At 38.8% G+C, this 21337-nt stretch overlaps 1 protein-coding gene across 2 annotated transcripts; it reads left to right on the forward strand.

Moving 5' to 3' along the window:
• Positions 1 to 9457: 9457 nt before the first annotated feature.
• On the forward strand, positions 9458 to 19609 carry LOC134530625 (TM2 domain-containing protein CG11103). 2 transcript variants are annotated; one of them, XM_063365629.1, is made up of 5 exons: positions 9693 to 9759; positions 11567 to 11643; positions 12104 to 12194; positions 15313 to 15428; positions 19315 to 19609. In XM_063365629.1, the coding sequence occupies exons 2-5, from the start codon at positions 11570 to 11572 to the stop codon at positions 19526 to 19528; spliced, it is 495 nt and encodes a 164-aa protein (XP_063221699.1). In that variant the 5' UTR covers positions 9693 to 9759; positions 11567 to 11569; the 3' UTR covers positions 19529 to 19609. The 2 variants fall into 2 exon arrangements, with proteins under 2 accessions (XP_063221698.1, XP_063221699.1); XM_063365628.1 differs by lacking the exon at positions 11567 to 11643 and having other exon boundaries at positions 9458 to 9759.
• Positions 19610 to 21337: the final 1728 nt, after the last annotated feature.

The raw sequence follows: 21337 nt of genomic DNA on the forward strand, positions 1-21337 counted from the left end.
TATTAATTAGGGGCTTTTGTTTGTTTTTGATTACTTCATTATTGTGTGGGGAATTTTGTAGGCACGGGGAGTGCGTTGCATGCGTAATTAAAATGGGTCGCCATTCTCTACCTTGGGCTGCGGTCCGCTCACTTGACTCAGGTGGGCCATGGCTGATGGCTAGGTGTGCTTTACGTTAGCGGAGCCGAGTACTGGCGGGTGCAGGTCGGGCTTTGGGGTGGCCTTCGGCCGTACGATGTCAGTGTCTAGTAAATATTACTGGAATAAATCGAAACAACTGTAGCAAGTGAAATTATCCTGATTTACTCTGCAAGATTCCCAGTCCCTCACTCAGAATAAGTACCGATCCCAGCATTTCCCAGCTTCCAGAGCTTTCTGTGGATGTGTGTTGCCCCTATAACCACCATTCTGATACTAATTAAGGTGACAGTGGTTATGAGGGGATGTCAACAATTCCTCAATTTTTTAATTAGGATGAGTTAAATTACGTCAGAGATCTTAACCTGTCAAAAGAAGCTTCTGAATCACTAGCTTCTAGGTTGAAGGAAAAAAAAATATTGGATCAAGGAACCAAAATTACTTTTTACCATACAAGAGAAAAGTGTCTACTGCCATTCTTCTCTCAAGAAGAAAATATTATATTTTGTCACGATGTGGGAGGATTCCTTAGAAAAATTAAGTTTTACTGAATATTTTCCAGAAACTTGAAATGTGTTCTTCTTCACAATGGGAACAAATATGGTTCAATAGCAAATGCTCACTCAATTGGTCTGGGAGAAGATAAGGTACTGTGAGCATAAATGAGTGATTTGTGTTGAAATCGTACCTCTGTGGGCAGTAAAGCCCTGTCCCCACCCTGCCAGCACCAGCCCCCGCTGGCAGAATGCACCCTCACACCCCTCCACTGTGCAGTCACCATCGCTATTTTAGTTTTCGCCCGCGCGCGACCCAGGACGGATGTGTGACCCTGTGAGACCCCGGGAGACGTAGACTGCGAGACGTGAGACGTGAGTAGTGATATATGTGTTTTCCGAAAGCGAACTCCGCACCGCCGGCGAGCCTAGTGTGCTGCACAGGGGCTGACGACCCACACCCACCGTGGCCTAGCTGCAAGCTAGCCTGACGCCCATCCGGACCGAACAGTACACCAGCCGACTACCCTACTAGGCTCACCCGCTAACGCAGCCTCCGTTACCGGGACGACGGCAGTGTGGACTTAAAAATGGTAAACTTTCTCCTCGGACAGCAAAGTGGCCACACCAAATATCCTTTTTTTTTGTGCCTCTGGGATGGCAGTGACATAAAACACCTTTGGGTTAGACAAGAGTGGCTTAAGAGAGAGGACTTGGTCGTTAAAAAAAAACATTATTAACGAACCATTAGTTGAATGAGAGAAAATCATCTTTCCTCAACTGCATATCAAGTGGGGCCATATGAAGAAATTTGTAATGGCTTTTGATAAGGACTGATCATGCTCTGAATTTATAAGGAGAAAGAATGCCTCACTTGAGTAGGGAAAAAAATTAAAGCAGGAATATTTAATGGTCCAGAAATAAGAAAATTGATTAAGGACTAAGCCTTCGTAAATTCCATGAATGTGGCTGAACGAAAAATGTGCACTTAATTTGTTGAATGTTGTTGGAAATCTGCTGGGCCAACGAAAAGCAGAAAACCATGTTGAACTAGTAAATGATATGCTTAAAATTGTTCAAATCCCTTGGGTGCAACATGAGTATTAAGGCGCACTATTTACATAGCCACTTGTACCATTTTCCTTAAACATTTAGGAGACAGCAGTGAGGAGCAAAGTGAAAGATTTCACCGAGAAATTAAAATTATGGAGGACCGTTATCAAAGAAGGTGGGTACGTACATGATGGTAGATTATTGCTGGACTTTAAAAGAGGACTGTTCCAAGATAAATTCAAGAAGTTCACGAAAAAGAAGCTTCCCAAATGTTCAATGACTAGTTGGTTCCATCCGTGACTTGGTACTATCTTTGCATGTATAATAATATTAGTATATATACTAATAATAATTATTGTATATTGATATTTGTGTAATTTCATAATAAAAATTTCATTTTAATTTTTAGATTTGATTCATGGATGTTAGCTAAAAATAACAAAAAGTTGATGCCATCCCCGCTGCCTGTTCCTGAATTAATGAATTTAGAATGTGGAATTTTAACTCAAGGCCGGGGTTCATGCCTCGTGGCTGCAGGCAGTAACGCATCGACAAAACGCCCCCCGGGTTGTTTAGGCCACCCAGGTGCCATGATGATTAAGAGAAAACACTTGAGTATAACTGAATTTATTAACACATCACATGGCACATGGCCCTGTCGCACAACTGGCCGTCTCATCGTCTACCTTTTGATCTCTGCACACGCAGCCCTCGAATGGCGGCACTGTTAACGTCTTGTGGAAACAGCGAAATACCCAACAAGGGTTGCAGGCAGTCCTAAGACTAGCGATACGAAAGGTGGTGGCGCGTGACGCATCGGCGCCTAATGTTAAAAACTCTTCGGACGGCGGAACAATTGAATATACAAGACTAAATAATTAAAATGCCTTTAAGTTAACCTAGAGAATTATGAAGTTGCAAAGTACACGAGGCGAATGTTTCCACACTTAACACGCCCTTGGCACAGGCATGCACCACATGCGGCTGATGACCGAAACTATTACTAGAATTAACACCATATGACTAAAGCCTGACATGGAAGCGTTCTGAGGAACGACATTAATCCGTAAAGATGTACAGTTTAGGTTGGGTTGGAAATAGTTACCAGTGTTCCGTCCTCGCTATGGTGTAGCGGACACGAATACTGGCTGCGGATGCGATCGTATCTGTGACACGGAAATCTTATACGCGGCCACTGCACATCCCAGAAACTGAGGCGGTAATAAATGTCGCTGAAGGCGTTTAGCTACAAAGAAGCCCTGCGTGGGCAAAGTCCAGACTCCTACCGGATTTACTACAGCGTGAAGCGCGGGCCCATCGGCATGGTACCCTTAACAAATATAAATTACGTAACACAAGAAAATGTTCATGTCTGAGCCACAGTCAATTATTTAAGAACAGCCATCACCCGGCCTCTGTGGAAGGCCCGGGAAGTACCTGACAGGCGTTACGGGCATCGCGATGATGCCGTTTCGGGGGGGGGGGGGGGGGGGGGGGAGGGCGCCAGGCTAGTGAGACACTAGGCCATTGACGGTGGGTCGCTGGTACTCTACCCTGCATGTCCCGCCAGATATGCAGCTTGAAGTCTACCCTGAACACCCATGAGGCTGCTCGACCGTGTGAGGATGGGGTGGCCCGAAATAATTGTACGCAACACCGGTTATGTTTATTTACGTTTATGCTAATGCGCTATGCGGCGTCTGAGCCATTGTACAGTACATGAACATACGCTACTTACAGAACAACACACGTCACTAATATCACTCAATGAACTCGCCACCGCAGTCTCGCGGGACGCGTTTACGAGTGTTCTGGAGACGGCCAGTACCGAAAGTCTTAGGGTGGCTCAGTGAGCGTGGCCTTAAATTACACTTACTTGGGGTTGCAGCCTGCAGACCTAGGCGCGGCGGTTTTTGAAAAGCGTTGACGCCAACCGCCGGTGCTCCCTCTGGTTCGCACAGGCCGTTATGTCACAACAACACTTACTCTTAAGTGCATCGAACACGCTCGAGCGTGATGTCCGCCGAGTGAGTGTAAGTGCACCGTGATAAACACCAAGTCGATTACAGCGCCCGGCCGGGTGTGGCAATGCGCTAAACTAAATCAATAATTATTCTTTCAAATCAAAAACAACCAATTTAATAACAATTTAAAAGATATTTAATTCAAGGGAAATTATGTACAATTGTCCAAAAACCATATATTGTGAAATATGTCTTTTAAGTCCAAAACTGGTCGGAGCTGTTTTCCCGTGCTTCACGTGCCTTGGCACGGAGGCGAGCGGCGCCTCCGCGCTTAGTTACCGTCGGGAGCTCGCAGGGGTTGGTCGCTTTACGAACGCAGAGCCTTCAACTTTCGCGCTACATCCAAGTCTCAGCAATAGTGTAAGTTCTTCAAATTCTTTTACCAGCTCTGCGCCGACAACACTCAGTCGCACATTATTTCGTGTGACTCGTTAATTAGTCATTTTATCCCAACAGGGAGTCTTGCATTTATTAAGTATTTCCATGTCCAGAGTTTAAGGACAGCGTAGTTGAGGTACGCAGTTTTCCGGCTTCCACAGCCAAGTAATCGTTATCGTCGAAGGCTCTCAGCCAGCCACGTGTGTCGAGTTCTTACTCGTTAATTTACGTATATTTAACTTTCATCGGATTTAAATGTGTAACTTGTAATGTGCACTCTAACCACGTCATAACCGTTTAATTAGTGATTGTAACTTATATGTCTTATCTAACCGAACCCACGTACTTTTCGGGACTTGTAATATTTTGCAACAGGCTAGATTGCAACTAACTATTGAACATTCATTTGTACGTGCTGTAGTACATAATAACATCAATCCCTGCATAAGCTGCGGCAGCATTGCAACTCCGCGTCTATACGCCGCATCTTTCACGTTGATAATCGGCCACTGTAGAAGTCCACACATAGCACTTTGCAACCTATCCTGGCAGCGCGTATCATCTACGAATAGAGACTCGCGTGCCGCGACTGTCAGACAACAGACGCGGCCAGTACTTGGACCAGTGTGTGTAACGGTTCTCAATAAAGTGCAGTGTCGTGTCAACCAGTTTATTATTTATTCATAAGGCGTCCTGGGTGGCCTGAACAGCCCGGGTAGGTTTCGAACAACTACGCGCTCCTGCCTGCAGCCACGAGGCCGAACCCCTGTTAAAATCCCTGAGATCACTTTTCAAATTAATAACTACTTTAAAAACTTAGACAGGCAGCGGGAGTGGCGACAGCGTGTTGGCTGGAGTCGGCCAGTGCCGTACTTAGCGTGGTCCGCGACGCGGTGTGAAACCACTAACGAAGGCGGTCAGGATAAACCCGGGCCCGCAAAATACACGCCGAGTCGACGTGAGCAGATGTGAAATAAAAGAAAAGGTTTAGGTATTAAAATGAATGCAGAATGACAGGTCAGTGAAACAAAGTGATAGGCTGCTCACGGACACACGTCTTGAACCGGCGCTGAGTGGTTGGGGACTGCCGAACATCGCCGCCTCGCAAGGGAGGGAAACTTTTCCTTCTTGGTGAGTCGGCGCCAAAAAAAAACTTATATTAACTTAATTTACTCTATTATAAGTTAAAACATGTTCCAGGTGCCCAATTAAAAAGTAGCACCTGGTAATTGGGTGCTTAAGGCTTAACAATGGTTTTAATGTATTTAATTATTTAAATTGTGACATCAAGTTGGCGACTGTAAATTTACTAACATATTGTCCCACTGTGAATTGTTTTAGAGGGATTTCTCCTAGTCTAACTCGATCATAGTCACGGGCACTTTAATTAAGGCCAGTGGCCGCGGTGAATGTTAATAAGTTATGTTGTCTGCTCAGTGCGTGCGAAACTCGCACGGAGTGGCTACGACGCACTTGTTTCATGTCGGGTGATTAGAAATTTTGTCGTAATGGCTTTTCCCTTAATTGAATTATGGGTTCGAGCCCCCGGGGTTCCGTGCCCTTAAGTTTCTTTACGTCTATTGGGGTCACGCCCGAGGCACTCGCCTGACTCATTCCCACTGGCCTGGGGGTGCACTCTGAAAATGGGATCGGGTACTAAATGTGCGGAGCACGAGCTTAGAGGCCATGGTCGGTACTACGTCAGAACCGCGCGGAATAACGCACAATCGGTTTGGGCTGGCCGTGAAAACTGATTAAGAAACTTTACCTATTTAACACTACATATCGGTTTTGGCGCGAAAATGAATGCTCTTCGTGCGCAGGGCTGCCGGCCCTGATGAGTGCTTGACTGCGACTGCCGCTCCCTGGAGACCTGACCAAGGAGGGCTCGACCTCCCGCGGAAGGATACGGAGCGCGGGAAGATGGTGACGGCGAGTGTTATGACGAAAATGCGCCCGAATCATCATTACTTTATTAATTAAAGTTTTTAAGAATATAAAAAGTTTAAGTTTTTTGTTTGACATAAAATTACATGGGTACTATGTTTTGATAGTGCAATGCCACACCCGGCCGGGCGCGTCACACAACATCGCAAGCCGGGTTTACTTCCCGGCATTTTGCACACTGCCCTAACTCACTCTACACGACATGCGCGGGCGTGTTCGTTACATACGTCCTTGTCGGGTGTTGAGGACACACAATGGCCTGTGTGACCAGAGGAACACCGACGGGCGGTTTCAAAGTGTACATTAAAACGTTATATCTTAGAAATTTGACCTCCTAGGCAATAACTAATACCATTTTTAATTCTGGGCACAAAATTTATATGAAATCAGCCCCAAAAACCCCGCCACCAAAACTAGTGTTTACCTGTGTATTTGCTGGAAACTCGATTCATACTGCTGTCGTTCGGGTTCTCGTGTTCGAGACCGGGCGTGGATCTTAGCGGGAAAACTGGCTCTTAGTGAAAATGTGTCTGGGAGGGCGCCAGGCTAGCTCTGTGTCCAACCAAAGTTGGTTTGTGGGTGCGTTGCTCCTGCGTGGCCCGCTAGGACAGTCGGCGATGGTTGCTGTTGGAGGGATCCCTGGCTGTTAACATGTTACAGGCCCTGTGCAGCATAACACGCTGATTCCTGGCTGGGGTAGGGAGACTCAACACAATAACACACACGAATTCGGATTTTGTACTGTCGGTGACACGTCGCGCACGGAGTGTGCGGAGTGGACGTTTATCGGCTCGAACAGTTGCAATTACAGTTTACATTTACACGACGTACATTGAATTACCCTACAAAATTACATTGAATTAACACTAAGTGCTCACGCAATGTCACTAATTTAAGCCCTCGTGCCAGTCGAGGTTAAGGGGGAGGTTTATTGGAGACGGCCAATCCCGAAAATTGCTAATGTGGCGTTACCTTGGTCCACCTGTGTGGACCGGGGCCCGCAGTTAATTTATATGCAAGTTCTATGCATAGTTGTCGTCGTTGCCTGTGCACTCGATGTTTAACAAAAAGTCACTGGTAGCAGGAGTCGGCTCGTTCCGTATAGTGAACTGCTCCACGTAATGTCTAGTGCGGGTAGTTTATAGTTAAACAGCTGGGTTAGGCCCTACACTGTAAAATGGACCGGGGACACATGGGGAGTTTATGCAACGAAAAAAAGGATTTGGTTTAAATGACTATAGTTACCAACAAGAATGTTCAGTGGAGACAAAGGGTGATGACTCCCCATGGAACGCAGGTCCGCCCCGGTCCGCGAGTCGCTCGGTACTGGCATTTGCCCTTGGCGCGAGGGAAGGTCTCAGCGTTCTCTCGCGCCAAAGTTTCTAAAGTTCTGTTTTTAGGAAATTATTTTAATAACAAGAAACTGACAGTGGCTCTAAATTCGTAGATTAATTTATAATGATTAATCTAACTGGCAGATACTCTTTAGGAATTAGGGTTAACCCATTTACATAAATTTGACGTCGTTCCAAATGTCTCCCCAGCTCCTTCAGGCCGTTATGCCTCGTCAGCCCCTGATCCACCCCTGCCCCGTGCATTGTGATAATGTGTTAGTGCTAAGATTAGACTTATATGTTTAGTGTTTAATAGGTAATATGATTATTGTGTAATGTGCAATATAATTTTTATGTAACCTTTTTTTACGTAATATTTCGTAATATTAATATTATATGTTTTTCTAAAAACTTTGTGAAATAATTATGTAACTTTGTTCACTGGGCGATAGAGCCGAGGCCAACACCCGGAATCTCTCCGAGCGCTGCACATGTCGCCGAGTGGTTGTAGGAGGGGCGCAGAGGTGCGATGGCGGGCAGGAGAGGGGGAAGTAAGAGTCTGGTGGCCGGATGAGGCAGACGTGTGCAGAGACGAGAGTCTCAGGGCAACGACAGGTGACAGCAGTAGGCATGTGGTTGCCGGACGAGGCAGATGCACACGGGGACGAGTGTCGCAGAGCAACGACGGGTGAGATTGAATCTGGGGAGTGGAGATTTCGCGACCACGTGTGTTACGCCTCAAGTCGTCATTGTAACTAGTTTAAAATTATATCAGTTTTTCTCTTGTAACTAGACATTGCACGTATCAGCGGGCACGTTCTTACCATAGAGAGACGGACTCTTGCTCAGACGACGGGATTCAAATTTACCTTTTCCACCGCTATCATTTAAAAGGGGCCATCGAGGGTTCTTTAACGTATGCACACATAGCCACGGGGGGCAGCCCGCACTCGGCACCTGCCCACCCTAACACGTGCAGCCGAGCCTCACTCCGCGGAGGGACGGGTGTTGTGCCGCGGTCAGCCCATGTAAAGAGACTGTGTGAAGGGCTCATTAAATACTTGCATTTAAACTGTCGAACTGTCATTGTAGTACGGATAGTGATAATTTCCCCCGCCACGAGGCCTGAACCCCACCTGAGAATGAGATGCAACCAGCATCACGGGGGCTATATCCGTGACTACGACAAATTAAGTTTAAACAATAGAGTCACAAAAGAGACTGTTCATCACTTTTTGACTGCTCCAGGGGCTAGTTACACACAAAAAACGGGGAGGTAATATTTATGTTTACACAACACTATAATTAATTTAGGCTGAAGGCCGCAAGGGAGACACTTACAAACATATTAACATAATTTACCACGTGAGTGACTCGGGCACTCCTGCATCGCACTTTCCTTGGGCGGGGGTTTTAATAAAAAGTGGCATTACTATTATATCAGGTCTGATTTTTAATGAATTGGGGCCTAGGAGCCGTATTCCAAGACACAAAAATAAGGGTTTAGGTGTTGAATATGCAATACCTGTACCCTAACCATATTCCAAGTGCACTATAGGACACGGCCAGTCCCTTATTTTTAGGGCACTGATTTTTGGTGTCCCATCTGTTGCCGATTTGATCCATAACTGTATGTATGTATATATATATATATATATATATATATATATATATATATATATATATATATCTCCTTTTTAATTAACTTTGACATAAATTTTATGATTAAATTCCCACCCCACCCCCAAATATCTTAAAAAACAGCAAACATAAATACGGCCAAAAATTCATTGTTTATTCTAGTACAACCAAAATTAAATATTTTATTTCACATTATAATTCCATAGTTTTAAAAAATAAGCTAAATTAACGATGGATTCCACGAAGTACAACTCTTTATAGCCTCGCACAATTCCTTGTTTATTAAAACGGCTGCCGATCTGATACCTTACAGGGGTTCAGTTAGGACACGTTTTGTAATATGACCCGAGAGTTAGGGTACGGCAGTTGCCCAACAAGGCAGTGCATAGAGCTAAACACACTTTTCAGCAACTACAGTGTACCCTATTACTGTTCTGTGAGTAGTGAGTGTAACCGTACACATTCGCGTTTGTAAACGTGTTTACTTAAACATGTTCACCTGAAGTAGTTCAGGGTCCCGTGTAACCGCGCCCTTAATTACTTTTTTAGACCAGACTTGCTCTTTCTTCTAATTACAAGTCTATGCACGTTCTATTTGTAAATAAATACAATGAAGTCATTGTGTCACAGTGTTTCAGTCAGTTATGTTTTTCTTTATAATTTCCAGTTTGTTTTCTCTGATATCAATCGAAATAACACTAGTTCAGATAAGTATTATCCTCATGGGCCATTGGTGAAGTGTGATTTCTTGTAAGATTTTTCTTAACTCATCTTATTTTTTTTTATTCTGGATATTTTCGTTTCCAAAATGTTTTTGTTTTTCTCTTCCTGGAATATTGAAAAGTGCATTTTGTATTTAAAGTAGTTTTATTTTACTTTGTTAATGAGTGGTTAGTTTTTGTTAGCTATATTAAAAAAAAACAAAAAAAATGTGTGAATGTTTGGTAAGGTGAGGTTATTGTAAAAGTAAAAAATGTGTATAAAATTCTGTAAAATCGTGTGAACATACCTTTTCCTTATGAACCTGACCACCTTTGTTTTTCCTACATTCATCCTCATTCCGTTCCTCTCTTTCCACTCTTACAGCTTATTTAAATCCTCTTGCAACCCTCCCATGGTTGGTTATGTTAGCTAAACTTAAATATGGAATTCCTAACCATTTAGACATTTTAGAGTATTTTTAATGTAGCTAACCGAAATGAACCAACCTTGCACACTGGTTTACATTATTTTTAATTTAGCTGACATAACCCAACCAAACATTCCAAAGATAGTTCAAATATTATGTCGCAGTGTTCCATAAATTAATAATCAAATTCTGAAAACCCCCTGTTTTTTTAATCTTAAAGTTATCCCTCCTTTTACCCTGTAAAGAGTGTTTCTAAATTCTTACTGATTTCTAAGAAATTTCTGTATGTATGTTGCATTGGATAGCCTATGCAGTGACGCAGCTGTCACCATGTTCTGTTTTTATGTGTTTCCAATCGTTTGGTTGTACACACACATACATACACACACACACACCTCTGAGACCTAGACTTAAGTTTATGACTTTTTTTATGTACCCAATGATTTTTTTAAATTTGATGTATTGTATGTGTGTGTGTGTGTGTGTATACACATACAAATTGACTTGTTCTATATTCCGAAGCACTCAACTCCATATGGGATCCACAGAACAAAAAATTAAATAAACAAATAATTACATGCCCTTCCTCGTGGGTACGCAACTGTCAATGCAAAAGCCCGTTGCCATGGAGATGAAAAAAGCGTCAACAATACCATGGCAACATTTCATCAAGAATAATTAAATTCTGTTTAAGCTCTGGTTTTTTCAAAATCTCTCCTAGACAGTGACCTTCCTTGTGTTTCGAAGGTCAAGTGTGCATAATTTCATCACAGTCAGACGGATGGTATAGGAATGCATATGGAACAAGTGACTCGCACGCCACCTATTGTAAAATTATTATACTGATTCAGAAAACTTTGCGAGCATGCACGCACAACAACTCAACAAAGTTTCATCGCAATCAGAATAAGGATTTAGGAACGCAGTGAGATGTCCAGCAATTTTTATTATTTTGTTAGATATGCCATAGACATCTGATGAATTTGAGTTTTTTTAATTATTTCATAAGTTTTATTGTATTTCCTTTAATGATGTTGGGTATAAGTAAGTAAATTAATTTATTGTTAGAGGGGCAGTTATGTTTCAGATTTTCAATAGCTTTTATTTGACTGTTATTAGTTGCAGTTAATTCATTAGCAACATTAGTAAAAAAAACATATTCAGTTCTGAAGCAATCTGATTACTGTCAAGCATTACTTTACCATTTAAATCCAGATTTTTTTTTGTATATATATTTTTTTAATTTTAATTTTTAGTGTCCCTGTCTAGTTTAGAATTGATTATTTTCCACGTGGTTTTCATTTTGTCACTTTGGGTTATCCTGTTTTGAATATGCATTCTCTTAGCCAGTCTTATGACTCCTATAAATGTATTGTAGTTCTTATAATACTGCTGAAATTTGTTGTTCTGATGATGTGTTTTACTTAGTAAATGTTGACATCAGCAAGAATGAGCAATGCCAGAGTATTCTGCCTGCTGACTGCTGTATCGAAGCACTGCCACCGGTACTCCAGCTAGTTATTCAATATTAGGCAATGCTAAACAAGCAGATGCCCATGATCTGCTGTACATATCTCTCTCAGATAATTGCAAATTGGGCTAGCTGCATAAAAAATAATTTAATATTATTATGCTTTATTTTTTGTTTAAACAGCTTTTTGATAAAGAAAGAATAAACATATTCTGCGACAGTCAAATCCTGCTTTACAAAAGTTGTGTTACAGTCAAGGGTTGTTATATATTTTTTTGTTCAAGATGATTTCTAGAGCATTTTACCAGGTTTGTTGGTAATATTTTGCTCTAGTGTTTCGAGTGTTGTTTGCTTGATATTGCTTATATTGAAATACAAGCTTGTATGCTTTCAAGGCTTTTCCACCATAATGTTGGCTATAATAGTGTTTTACAGAGAATATAGTGTAGGAGACAGCCTGTCATAAAGTTTTTTATTACTGTGATCTATTGCAGACCCATTGAATTCCTCGAGTGTGATGAGCCATTAGACCACAAGGGCAATAAGACTGCTAAGGATGAAGCAAATGGTTATGGATGTGTCAAGGTAAAGGAAAAATAAATATATGCTCATACATTCATGAAAACACAAAAATGAGTTGAAATAAAGACCTGATTTCAATGCATCAAACTAGTGAAGAGGTAGTAATTTAAACTTAATATTGATTTTCTTGTTCTACCTGAACTTCTTGAGGTTATTCTACAATTTTCTACCAGCTCATTGAAATAATAATATTATTCTTGGTGTTCAGCATGCAAAGCAGTTAAAGAGTTAAATACTTAAGCACAATATTCATTGCTGTAGATGCAAAACCTTGTAACTTATATCAAAATTGATAGGGTTTCAAGCTGTTGAAAAGCTGTCTCTTAAAACCAACTCTTTTATAGGAATATATTATTTTTCATTTGTTAGTAGTCTTATTACAATTAGTTATTGCCATAAATGTTTACTGTATTTGTTGCAGGAAATTTCATTGACTTTGTATGTTAAGATTGTAAAATCACCAAACAATTACATATAAGGTTTTTTTTTATCTGCAGCGACAAGTTTTAAGAAAAAGTTTCATTCTGTCGTGAATTTGAAAAAAATACTGTCAGACATTTCCAGATAAAATTGATAATGTTTCGGTTTATTTAATATTTTTTACTGGGCCAGGCTTGGAACAGAAGGCCTGATGCAGGCATATTGAATGAGAAACACATAAGTCTCTTCCTAGAGATTTAGTTTTTAAAATTGGTCTCTATTTAGTCTCAAACTATAGTCTGTGTAATGCTTAGATTGCAGTGTAGAGTAAATGGCGAACACTGTGGCCAGATTGATACAAATGGGCTTGTTAACATTATAAGTCTTACTTTGTTCACATAATTTATAATATTAAGTTTTAATACATATTTTATTTTAAATTATACTATTTTGTTGGTTTGTGATATTATAAAATAATGTCTGCTGTAATTATTTTTGCATTTTGACAGAAAAAAAATTAAATTCCTAACACCGATTATTATTTCTCAGGAAAAACTATTGGAACAGTCAGTTACTATTAAGTAACAAAAAGGCATTCCATGAAAGAATGTGCTATGCTGAAAAGTGCCAAACTTTTTAAAACTAAATGATGTTAACACAATGTTAACAGAAATGGTTAAATCAAGATGGCATCTTTCAATTATATCTCCTTAGAAATAAAAAAATGAATATTATAAGATAATGCTCTTGATAAAATACAACAGGAAAATGTATTTTTATTACATTACAAAGTTGTGTCTGAAACTTGTGCGCGCTATGGCATGCATCTGGCAACAGAGCATGTATAAACAAGGACAGCACTATGAGTAGACATTAACGAAAATATCACAACTGGTGAAAGTCCCAGACATGTCCGGATCATTTAAATTTACTGTACTGTGTTATAGTTATTAATAAAAATTAACATTAGTAGTAACAATATATTAAATAAGATAATTTAGCAAACATTAAAATGGGGAAGTGAAAAGATTTAATGGTTTCTTGAAAGTTGATTTAAACCGACAAAAGTTCAAAGCATTAAAGATCATTCTTCCTAGATTTCAAAGTTAAAGTTATATAGCCGAAACATTTATATCAAGTCCAAAATCAAATGAGATGCAGTCACTGTGTTCACTTATAGGTTACACAACCTTATAAAATAATTGTAAATAAAATTTCTGGCCTTTACTGAAGTGATGTGCGAGTCTGTTAACTATGTTTCCCTCTCTGGAACACCCAAGCCAGGAGGAGGCCCATGACTCGAACCGCGAAAACGGCGGTTAAGATTTAGATGTTACATAGTAAAATAATTTTTACATCAGCACCAAAAAATGTGTAGAAGATGGTAGAAATTAATTCTAAAAAGGGCAAGGTAAGTCTTTTTCGTTTGGCACAACAGAAAACAGAGAGTTAACCACAAGTAGGTGGTATCAAAATAAACAAGATAGCCATGGATGTAAGTTTTTCATTTAAACATTTGGATATACTTGAAACAAACACAATTAAAATATTATTTTACCAATACTGGAAAAATACAAATCTCTAACAATATATAGATAATGAAATTATTTAAAAATAAATAAAAATGAAATACACACTTTGCCATGAAAACTTATTTTAAAAGTTAATTACAAAAAAATTAAAATGTATTATTTAATAATTAAGTTAAAAGTGCCGGGATTAGAAACAGCAAAATGAGAGAGTAGATGCCCGCCCATTGAAATGCACACTGCAATCGAAGGATGAACTGTACTATAGTTAACCATTCATACACAGTAGCTCTGGGTGTTGCGTCTGTTATGGTTTGCACCCACACTTGTCCTCCCCCCTCATTTGCTGTTGTACAGCACCGGACTCATATCCAGGGGATCCACGTTTGAACCCCAGTTGGCAGACCTGATGTCTGTTTCCAGTGGTTTCATGAAACCTATGTAAATAAAGTTGGGATGATTCCCTACCATATGCGCCATATTCCTTCCCCAGCACATCCCTCGCTGATTTGTGTTGTCATGTAACATAATCTTTAATGACCCCATTGCCGACGAGACGTTAAGACAAAAAATAAGCAGTAATTATGTATTTTGTTAAAATAAGTGTAGTTGATCTGCTCCGAATGTTTAGTGCATAGTTTTATAAACCTAACTTAGCACTATACTGAATTATTTTAATGTTCGTACTTGTATATGATTCTGAATTATTATATATAGCTACTTGTTTATGATACTAAATTATATTATGTAGTACTTATATGTGCTTAAGCTATACAATATGTAGTAATTACTAATTACACTGAATTAATTGTAATTTTATAAAATGTTATGTAATAAAATTAATAACTTAACTAAAATTTCACGCAACTTGAGGTCAAATAGTGAGTGGTACATGTGCCTTGAATGTTTACTTCTAAACAGTAGTTTTGTACCTATTGGCTGGCTCTTTGAGTACTTACAAAATTTTTTTTAGGAGTAATTTAGACACTGCACAGTACCAAGTTGTGCTGGCCATTTTTTTTAAGTATGAGATTTACTAGAATATTAATTTTTAAATATATTTTTATTTGGAATGTAAGCCAAACACACTTACTGATTCCAGTATGCAGCATTGAAGGATTAGCAGAGGGAATATTTAACCTAACAAGGCAGTTTACTGCTGTATGTTGTAGTTTGGTGGCTACCTGTATGAGGACGTGGAGAAGACGAAAGTAAACTGCACTGTACTACCTGGAATTGAATGTCATGGGAACCATTCTTTTGGGCGCGGAGGATTCCCGTGTGTCAAGTGAGTTTCGCCCACTGGCCATCCATCATGATCTTTCTGATACGAGCTTTCCTGCACTTGCAGTGTGTTGTGCAGTTGAAGCTTTTTTTTTGTCCATCAAGGATGGTGGCCAGACTGATGTGAACATTCATATAACTTCCTGCTGCCTGACACTAGGTGATTTATTTTCTGCTCTTGGTAATTTGAGAATAGTATGTTTTCTTCTCAAGAATAAAAAAATTCTATGTTAACAGTATTACTACATATTGTGGTAAAGCCAGTACACTACTGTTGGTTCCCCCCTTAATTGAACAGTTTTAAAAATCCTGCTTCAATCTACTAACACTATCAGATGGGAAATGCAGTGTTGCTATGAGCCTTGTGACCTATGTGCAAACGTACATCACGTGAAACAATCAAACTGTCACAAATGTAGGTATGATACTTTTACACCATATGTTTCTCTAATGTTCACAAACTAAAAGAAAATTATTTCATAAGTTAGTCATAATGCTTTTCTTGTTTTGGATTATATGCAGTTTTGGGCATTGCAATTTTTGTAATGGATGATTACTAAAGTGTTTTGATAAACCAGATTGATGACATGAGAGACTAAATGCCCTGCTATAATAGCCCTCGGACGTGACACTACGTGCTGCTCCCAATTCTGGAAGTTGATTGTACATAACGTCACTCTGGCTTGCCGTGACACTACAGTTGCAACTGCCAACGTTCATCTTTGGGGCCATCAGCGGACTGGCATGGCACACGTGATTGACTGTTGTTTTGTGATGTTACAAATGAGAAATGACGTGCACCAAATGAAATTTCTACCCGCAAGAAACATAATAGGCACACTGTAAATAAATTCTAAAAACAAAATATTCTTGTCTTGTTAAAACAAGCTCACTAACAACCTTTCATTGACTGAAAATTTGCATAAACAAGTGGTTTGCTCTTTTGTTACATTATATTTAATTTGGGCAAAATTTACAGGAGTGCATATTAAAACAATTTTATTTAAGTATAAAATGTGCTGCAAATAGTAATGGAAGAGCAATATTAAGAAAGATTTTATTTACAAACAAAAAAATGCAAGCATTTAATGAGCGTGCAAAAATGTACATAAGGGGTCGTCCATTAATCACGTGATGTTTTTTTTAGCAAATTTTTAACCTCCCCTCCCCCCTAGTGATTTGTGGTGAGGTTTTAGACTCCCCCCCCCCCCCCCCCCGGCAATAAATCACGTGTATTTTTTTGGTATAAAATATTTTTTAAAAATTTCAGAATATTATCTTTAAATATAGGTATAATCTAATTTAATTCTGGAAAATTAAGCACAGCATGTATTCGGCGCCAAAATCACAGTCCTACTGGCGACTGGCAAGCCGAGCCGGGCGGGGATATTGTTGCCTGGCTACGGCGAGTCAAGATCACGCGTCGCTTTTCAATTTAGTAGAAATCGCGCGAAAAAATAAATACACGCGATATCTCTCTACACCCCCCCCCCCCTCCCTTTTGTGATATTTCGTGATTTTTCCCGAACCCCCCCCCCCCTCCCCCCTTTTCGAGTCTCACTTGATTAATGGACGATCCCTAACCAATGGTTACTTTCATTGCAGACTCGTGATATAGAATAACATGGGATCATAGCAAATGTTTAGATAGTTTTTTTGACTAGTTTTGTTTTATTTATTACCTTACCATCTGCAATTTAAATTTTTTTGTAGCGTGACAAAATTAATATGTATTCTCCCTGCCACCTATACTAGGACGTGGAACTAGGCTCGTCCTCCAAGCACCGGTATCTATTGTAGCATGCAAACACTTCAGGACCAGCACTGTACCAGCAGCATCCTATTGTAGGGGCCTTAATACCAAACAGATTTGACAAGAAAACTTTGCATTATTGTCACACCAATCCAAGAGATCAACTTTATGTCCGTAAGACAAGATTCGTTTTTCTTAGAAAAACTTTTATTTTAATAATCTGGAGTATTGTAAAAATACTCCAGAGCTACCGATGTCTAATAAAAGTAACCAATTTATGTCACTATACATTCAAATACTCTACTTATAAAATGTGTTCTTGCAGTTAGGTTATTTGTGGCCCTCTTTCCTGTGTTATTAGTATATAGCTGTCATTATAGCATATTTGGTTAAAGTACAATACAGTTTAACTAAAGCAGCTGTGTGTCCCTTTGTGCGATAGACATTTTTGTCAAAAGTTACATTATTGATAATACGTTAAATAATTTGTGTAGTTTTTTCCATCACTTTTGCTATATTATAATGTTAAGCAGTACATCCATTAAATAAACCATCCATGGTAATAATAAAAATTAAAGTGAAGTGTCACATGGTAAAACACCAAAGTTTGGTTCATTATGGAGACCAGGGTTCATTCATCATTCAAATTATGGTCTGGTCTTTCATTTTAAGGTTTTCCATTGTTTCTTGAAGTCACTCCGCACAAACTCTGGAATGGTTTCTTACCATATGCCATGGCTAAAGATCTGGGAAGCTTTTGGATGGCATGTATTAAAATAGGAGAATGAAGGTGGCAAAAATTCTCGAATGATACCGAAACTATTTGTGTGTTAAGACATGGATGTTTTAACTGACAAAGCAATGCATCTCAAAGATGGCTATGTGAAGGTGAAGGGTTTTTAGCTTAATGTGTTGCGAAGTTTGATGGAAATGCGTTGCTCAGAACAGACTGGCAGAGCCAAATAGGTGGAGCTCTGTGGAACCAGTTAGGGAAAAATTGGCACAGGTATTTACATCAAGGAGGTATTTTCAACATCCTAGGCCACGCCTCACTGATTGTGTTCCTTTCCCCTCCTCCCTCCACCCTGCTTACCACTACGCTATGAGCTTGCAGACTCTGGTTCACACTATGAATGTCTCTACTGTCATAGCATGTGGATGAAACACACCTAAATTCAGTCTGACCATTTACAGTAAAATATTTTTACTAAATTTTTTTTACAGATTTTTTAATTTTGACTTTAATGGAAGCATTTAGACTTTTTTTTATCATCAGGAAGCTAAGTAAGGAAATATAAAGCATGTAAGATAGGGAATTCTTTTCATTTTTTGGTAGTAGTCAATATAAACAATTTTCAAGATAAATAAATATCAAATTTGTGTATATGAAATTACTGTAATAATTTGGTATCTTCATTCTCCAATTAAAAAATAAATATTCAAACTTATAATTTTAAACCTATTTAATGTTTATTATTGTATCAAACAAGATGACCTGGAATATATACGTCCTAAAAAAAAAAAATTATAAAATGTAGGGTGACATAAAACACGATACAATCTTGAAAGTAAAACCTCCAATGTACACAAAAAAAAAATATATATAAAGGTAGTACTGGAATAAAAGGGAGTTTTTGAATGTAAGTCCATCTCGGTGATAAGACAGCTTTACCAATGTAAAATGCACTTGGATAGGAAGCCTATTCAATGGTACTCACAACTCAAAATTTTCCAGAAAGTGGTCAACCTAACATGTGAAATAATGTTTACTTTTCATTAAAGACTTCTGAAAGATAATTTTAAAAATTTTGATTGGGAAAAGTTGCATCATAAATAACAAAAGCTTTATTTTAATAGTGTATTCTGTATTTCAGTCTAAGTACAGTGAATATGTATTTTTATTACATATTAGACTATAAAAAAATGACTTTTCTTAGTTCTGGAATTTATTTTCAGTTGGAGGTAAATCTTAAGGAAGTATTTATTTTTTTCCAATTCATTTAAGAATAGCAGTAATCTCTTAACGTTATGATTACAAGATCATATTGCACTTGGCAAAACTAATTTCAGCTGAGTATTATTGAATTTAAATAAAATTTATTGTATGTACTGGGAAGAACTAATTGTTTTTTGACAGGTACAGCGGTCACTACTTTGCCACCACGCTCATCTACAGCATACTTTTGGGGTTCCTGGGCATGGACAGGTTCTGCCTGGGTCAGACGGGCACCGCAGTGGGCAAGTTGCTGACCCTGGGCGGGGTCGGGATATGGTGGATCGTCGACATAATTCTGCTGGTCACAAACGGGTTGCAGCCCGAAGACAACAGCAACTGGAACCCATATGTATGAGCTTCCTGGTGACCAATGGAATCAAGTTATCTGTGATATTAATTTAAGAATCTGAATTTAATAAAAAATGAAACAAATGTACTTGTCCCTATGTTGTGATTTGTAGGCATGACCAAGAGTGAAGGATATTAATGTTGATATTGACTACATTTGGGAAGTCCCTCGTTGATTGGTACAAGTTTGGATGCAGGGTTGCAATCTTAGTGACTAACCATAGTGTGTTGGCTTTATTAATGTGCAACTTGAGCTGGCTAGCAGCCATTACTTAAAGCAAAGTAAATAATTATTTACTCAGTTATTGTCTGATATATTCCTTATCTAACAAGCTGTCTGACATTGTTAATACTTCTTCCCAACAGCATGCTACTAATAAGCTGTGGCTCGGAAAGAAACTACTGAATTTACCTTGAATATATGCTAAGATTTTTTTACCAAAACTTTGGAAATTAAAAGTATAATCACAAACTTGAATCATGCCTTTGGAAACAGCTTAGTTGAAAAACTAAAGGTTCTGCCTCTTAATGTCACTTGTGCCACTTTATATTGCTGTTAATACAACCTCCTGAACTTCCACTCGTTTGAAAAACTACACGCACTGCCTGTAAACTACATCACTTATGCTACTTTAGTCCGCAGCATCCTAAACCTCAACACAAGCATGAGAAATGCAGGATGAAGAGGGTGCAAATGGAGTTTGTCACTGGGTTCTTTATGATTTTCTTCCGTGTGGCTGCTAGCAGAGGCAATCCTCCTCCTCTTTCACCCTCCCACAACCACCGTATATCACCACATTCCTTGAATTGCAGTCATATAACCAGGGCTGGAACTAGGAGATTCGTTAGGGGGGGCAAAGCTTAATTTGCCGCCCCCTCCTTACCAACATTATAAAATACCCTTTTTCGTTAGAAGCGGTGGTTGAAATGATACCATTCACTTATACATAATTGAGAACTTTTATTTATCAAGTACACTAATTGGAAAACTAATACAATTACATTTTTTATTATAATGAAGTAGACTGTTATCAAACTATTGTTTATTGTTTGCACAATAGTGAAAATTAATGTCTTACCAATAAGTTTATTAAGTACTAAAATTACATAAGGAACATGTGATTCTGAATTAAATATAATATTGTATTGATAACCATACAAAGAAATTCAGTTCAAAATTTAATTTTTCGAGCATGATTAGCTGAAAAAGTGTTAATAATATCATCAAAATTGATCAAAGCAGATCGTTTGTGTTCAATAGATATAATATACTTAGATTTGTTAATCTCTGCTGGCCCATCGTGCTTCTCAAATAGCTTTTAATAAGTTTAAGTTTACTAAAACTTCTTTCACCTGACGCAATTGTAACTGGAAGGGTGAAAAACATTCTCAGAGCAGTAGTAATGTTAGGATGTGCCTACTCCAGTTTATTTCTGTATATAAGGCTCAACATTGTTGATGCGGTAGCATCTTTTAATTCATAGTCTACTGTTAATGCATGGTGCTTAAAACTTTCAATTTCAAATACGAATCCTTCTTTGTTAAGATCGGCACTGTTTTTCCTAATTCTGCTGTTTTGACTTTTAAATCTTCTACTTCCATTTTATGAATTTGAACACCACTAAAAAATCCAAACTTATTGTTAATGTTCTCCAAAGCCTTAAACCCGTTACTCAGTTCCATAATTAATCTTTCAATGACTTTCAACATTACTTGATGTAAGTTTTTTGGACATACGCCATTGCTAAGCACTTTTTCTGTAGAAGAAAACTAAAAAATAAAATAAATAAGTAAAAACAACCAAAAGACAAAAAGC

The sequence above is a fragment of the Bacillus rossius genome, chromosome 3 (genome assembly GCF_032445375.1).
Source record: "Bacillus rossius redtenbacheri isolate Brsri chromosome 3, Brsri_v3, whole genome shotgun sequence".
NCBI classification, from domain to species: domain Eukaryota; kingdom Metazoa; phylum Arthropoda; class Insecta; order Phasmatodea; family Bacillidae; genus Bacillus; species Bacillus rossius.

Bases quoted from the DNA above. Each gene is read 5' to 3' on its own strand.
- LOC134530625 (XM_063365628.1), top strand. From the start codon at position 9,620: ATGAAGTCATTGTGTCACAGTGTTTCAGTCAGTTATGTTTTTCTTTAT. The intron at 9,760-12,103 runs GTAAGATTTTTC...GATCTATTGCAG, and splicing joins TTGGTGAAGTGTGATTTCTT to ACCCATTGAATTCCTCGAGT. The intron at 15,429-19,314 runs GTGAGTTTCGCC...GTTTTTTGACAG, and splicing joins GGAGGATTCCCGTGTGTCAA to GTACAGCGGTCACTACTTTG.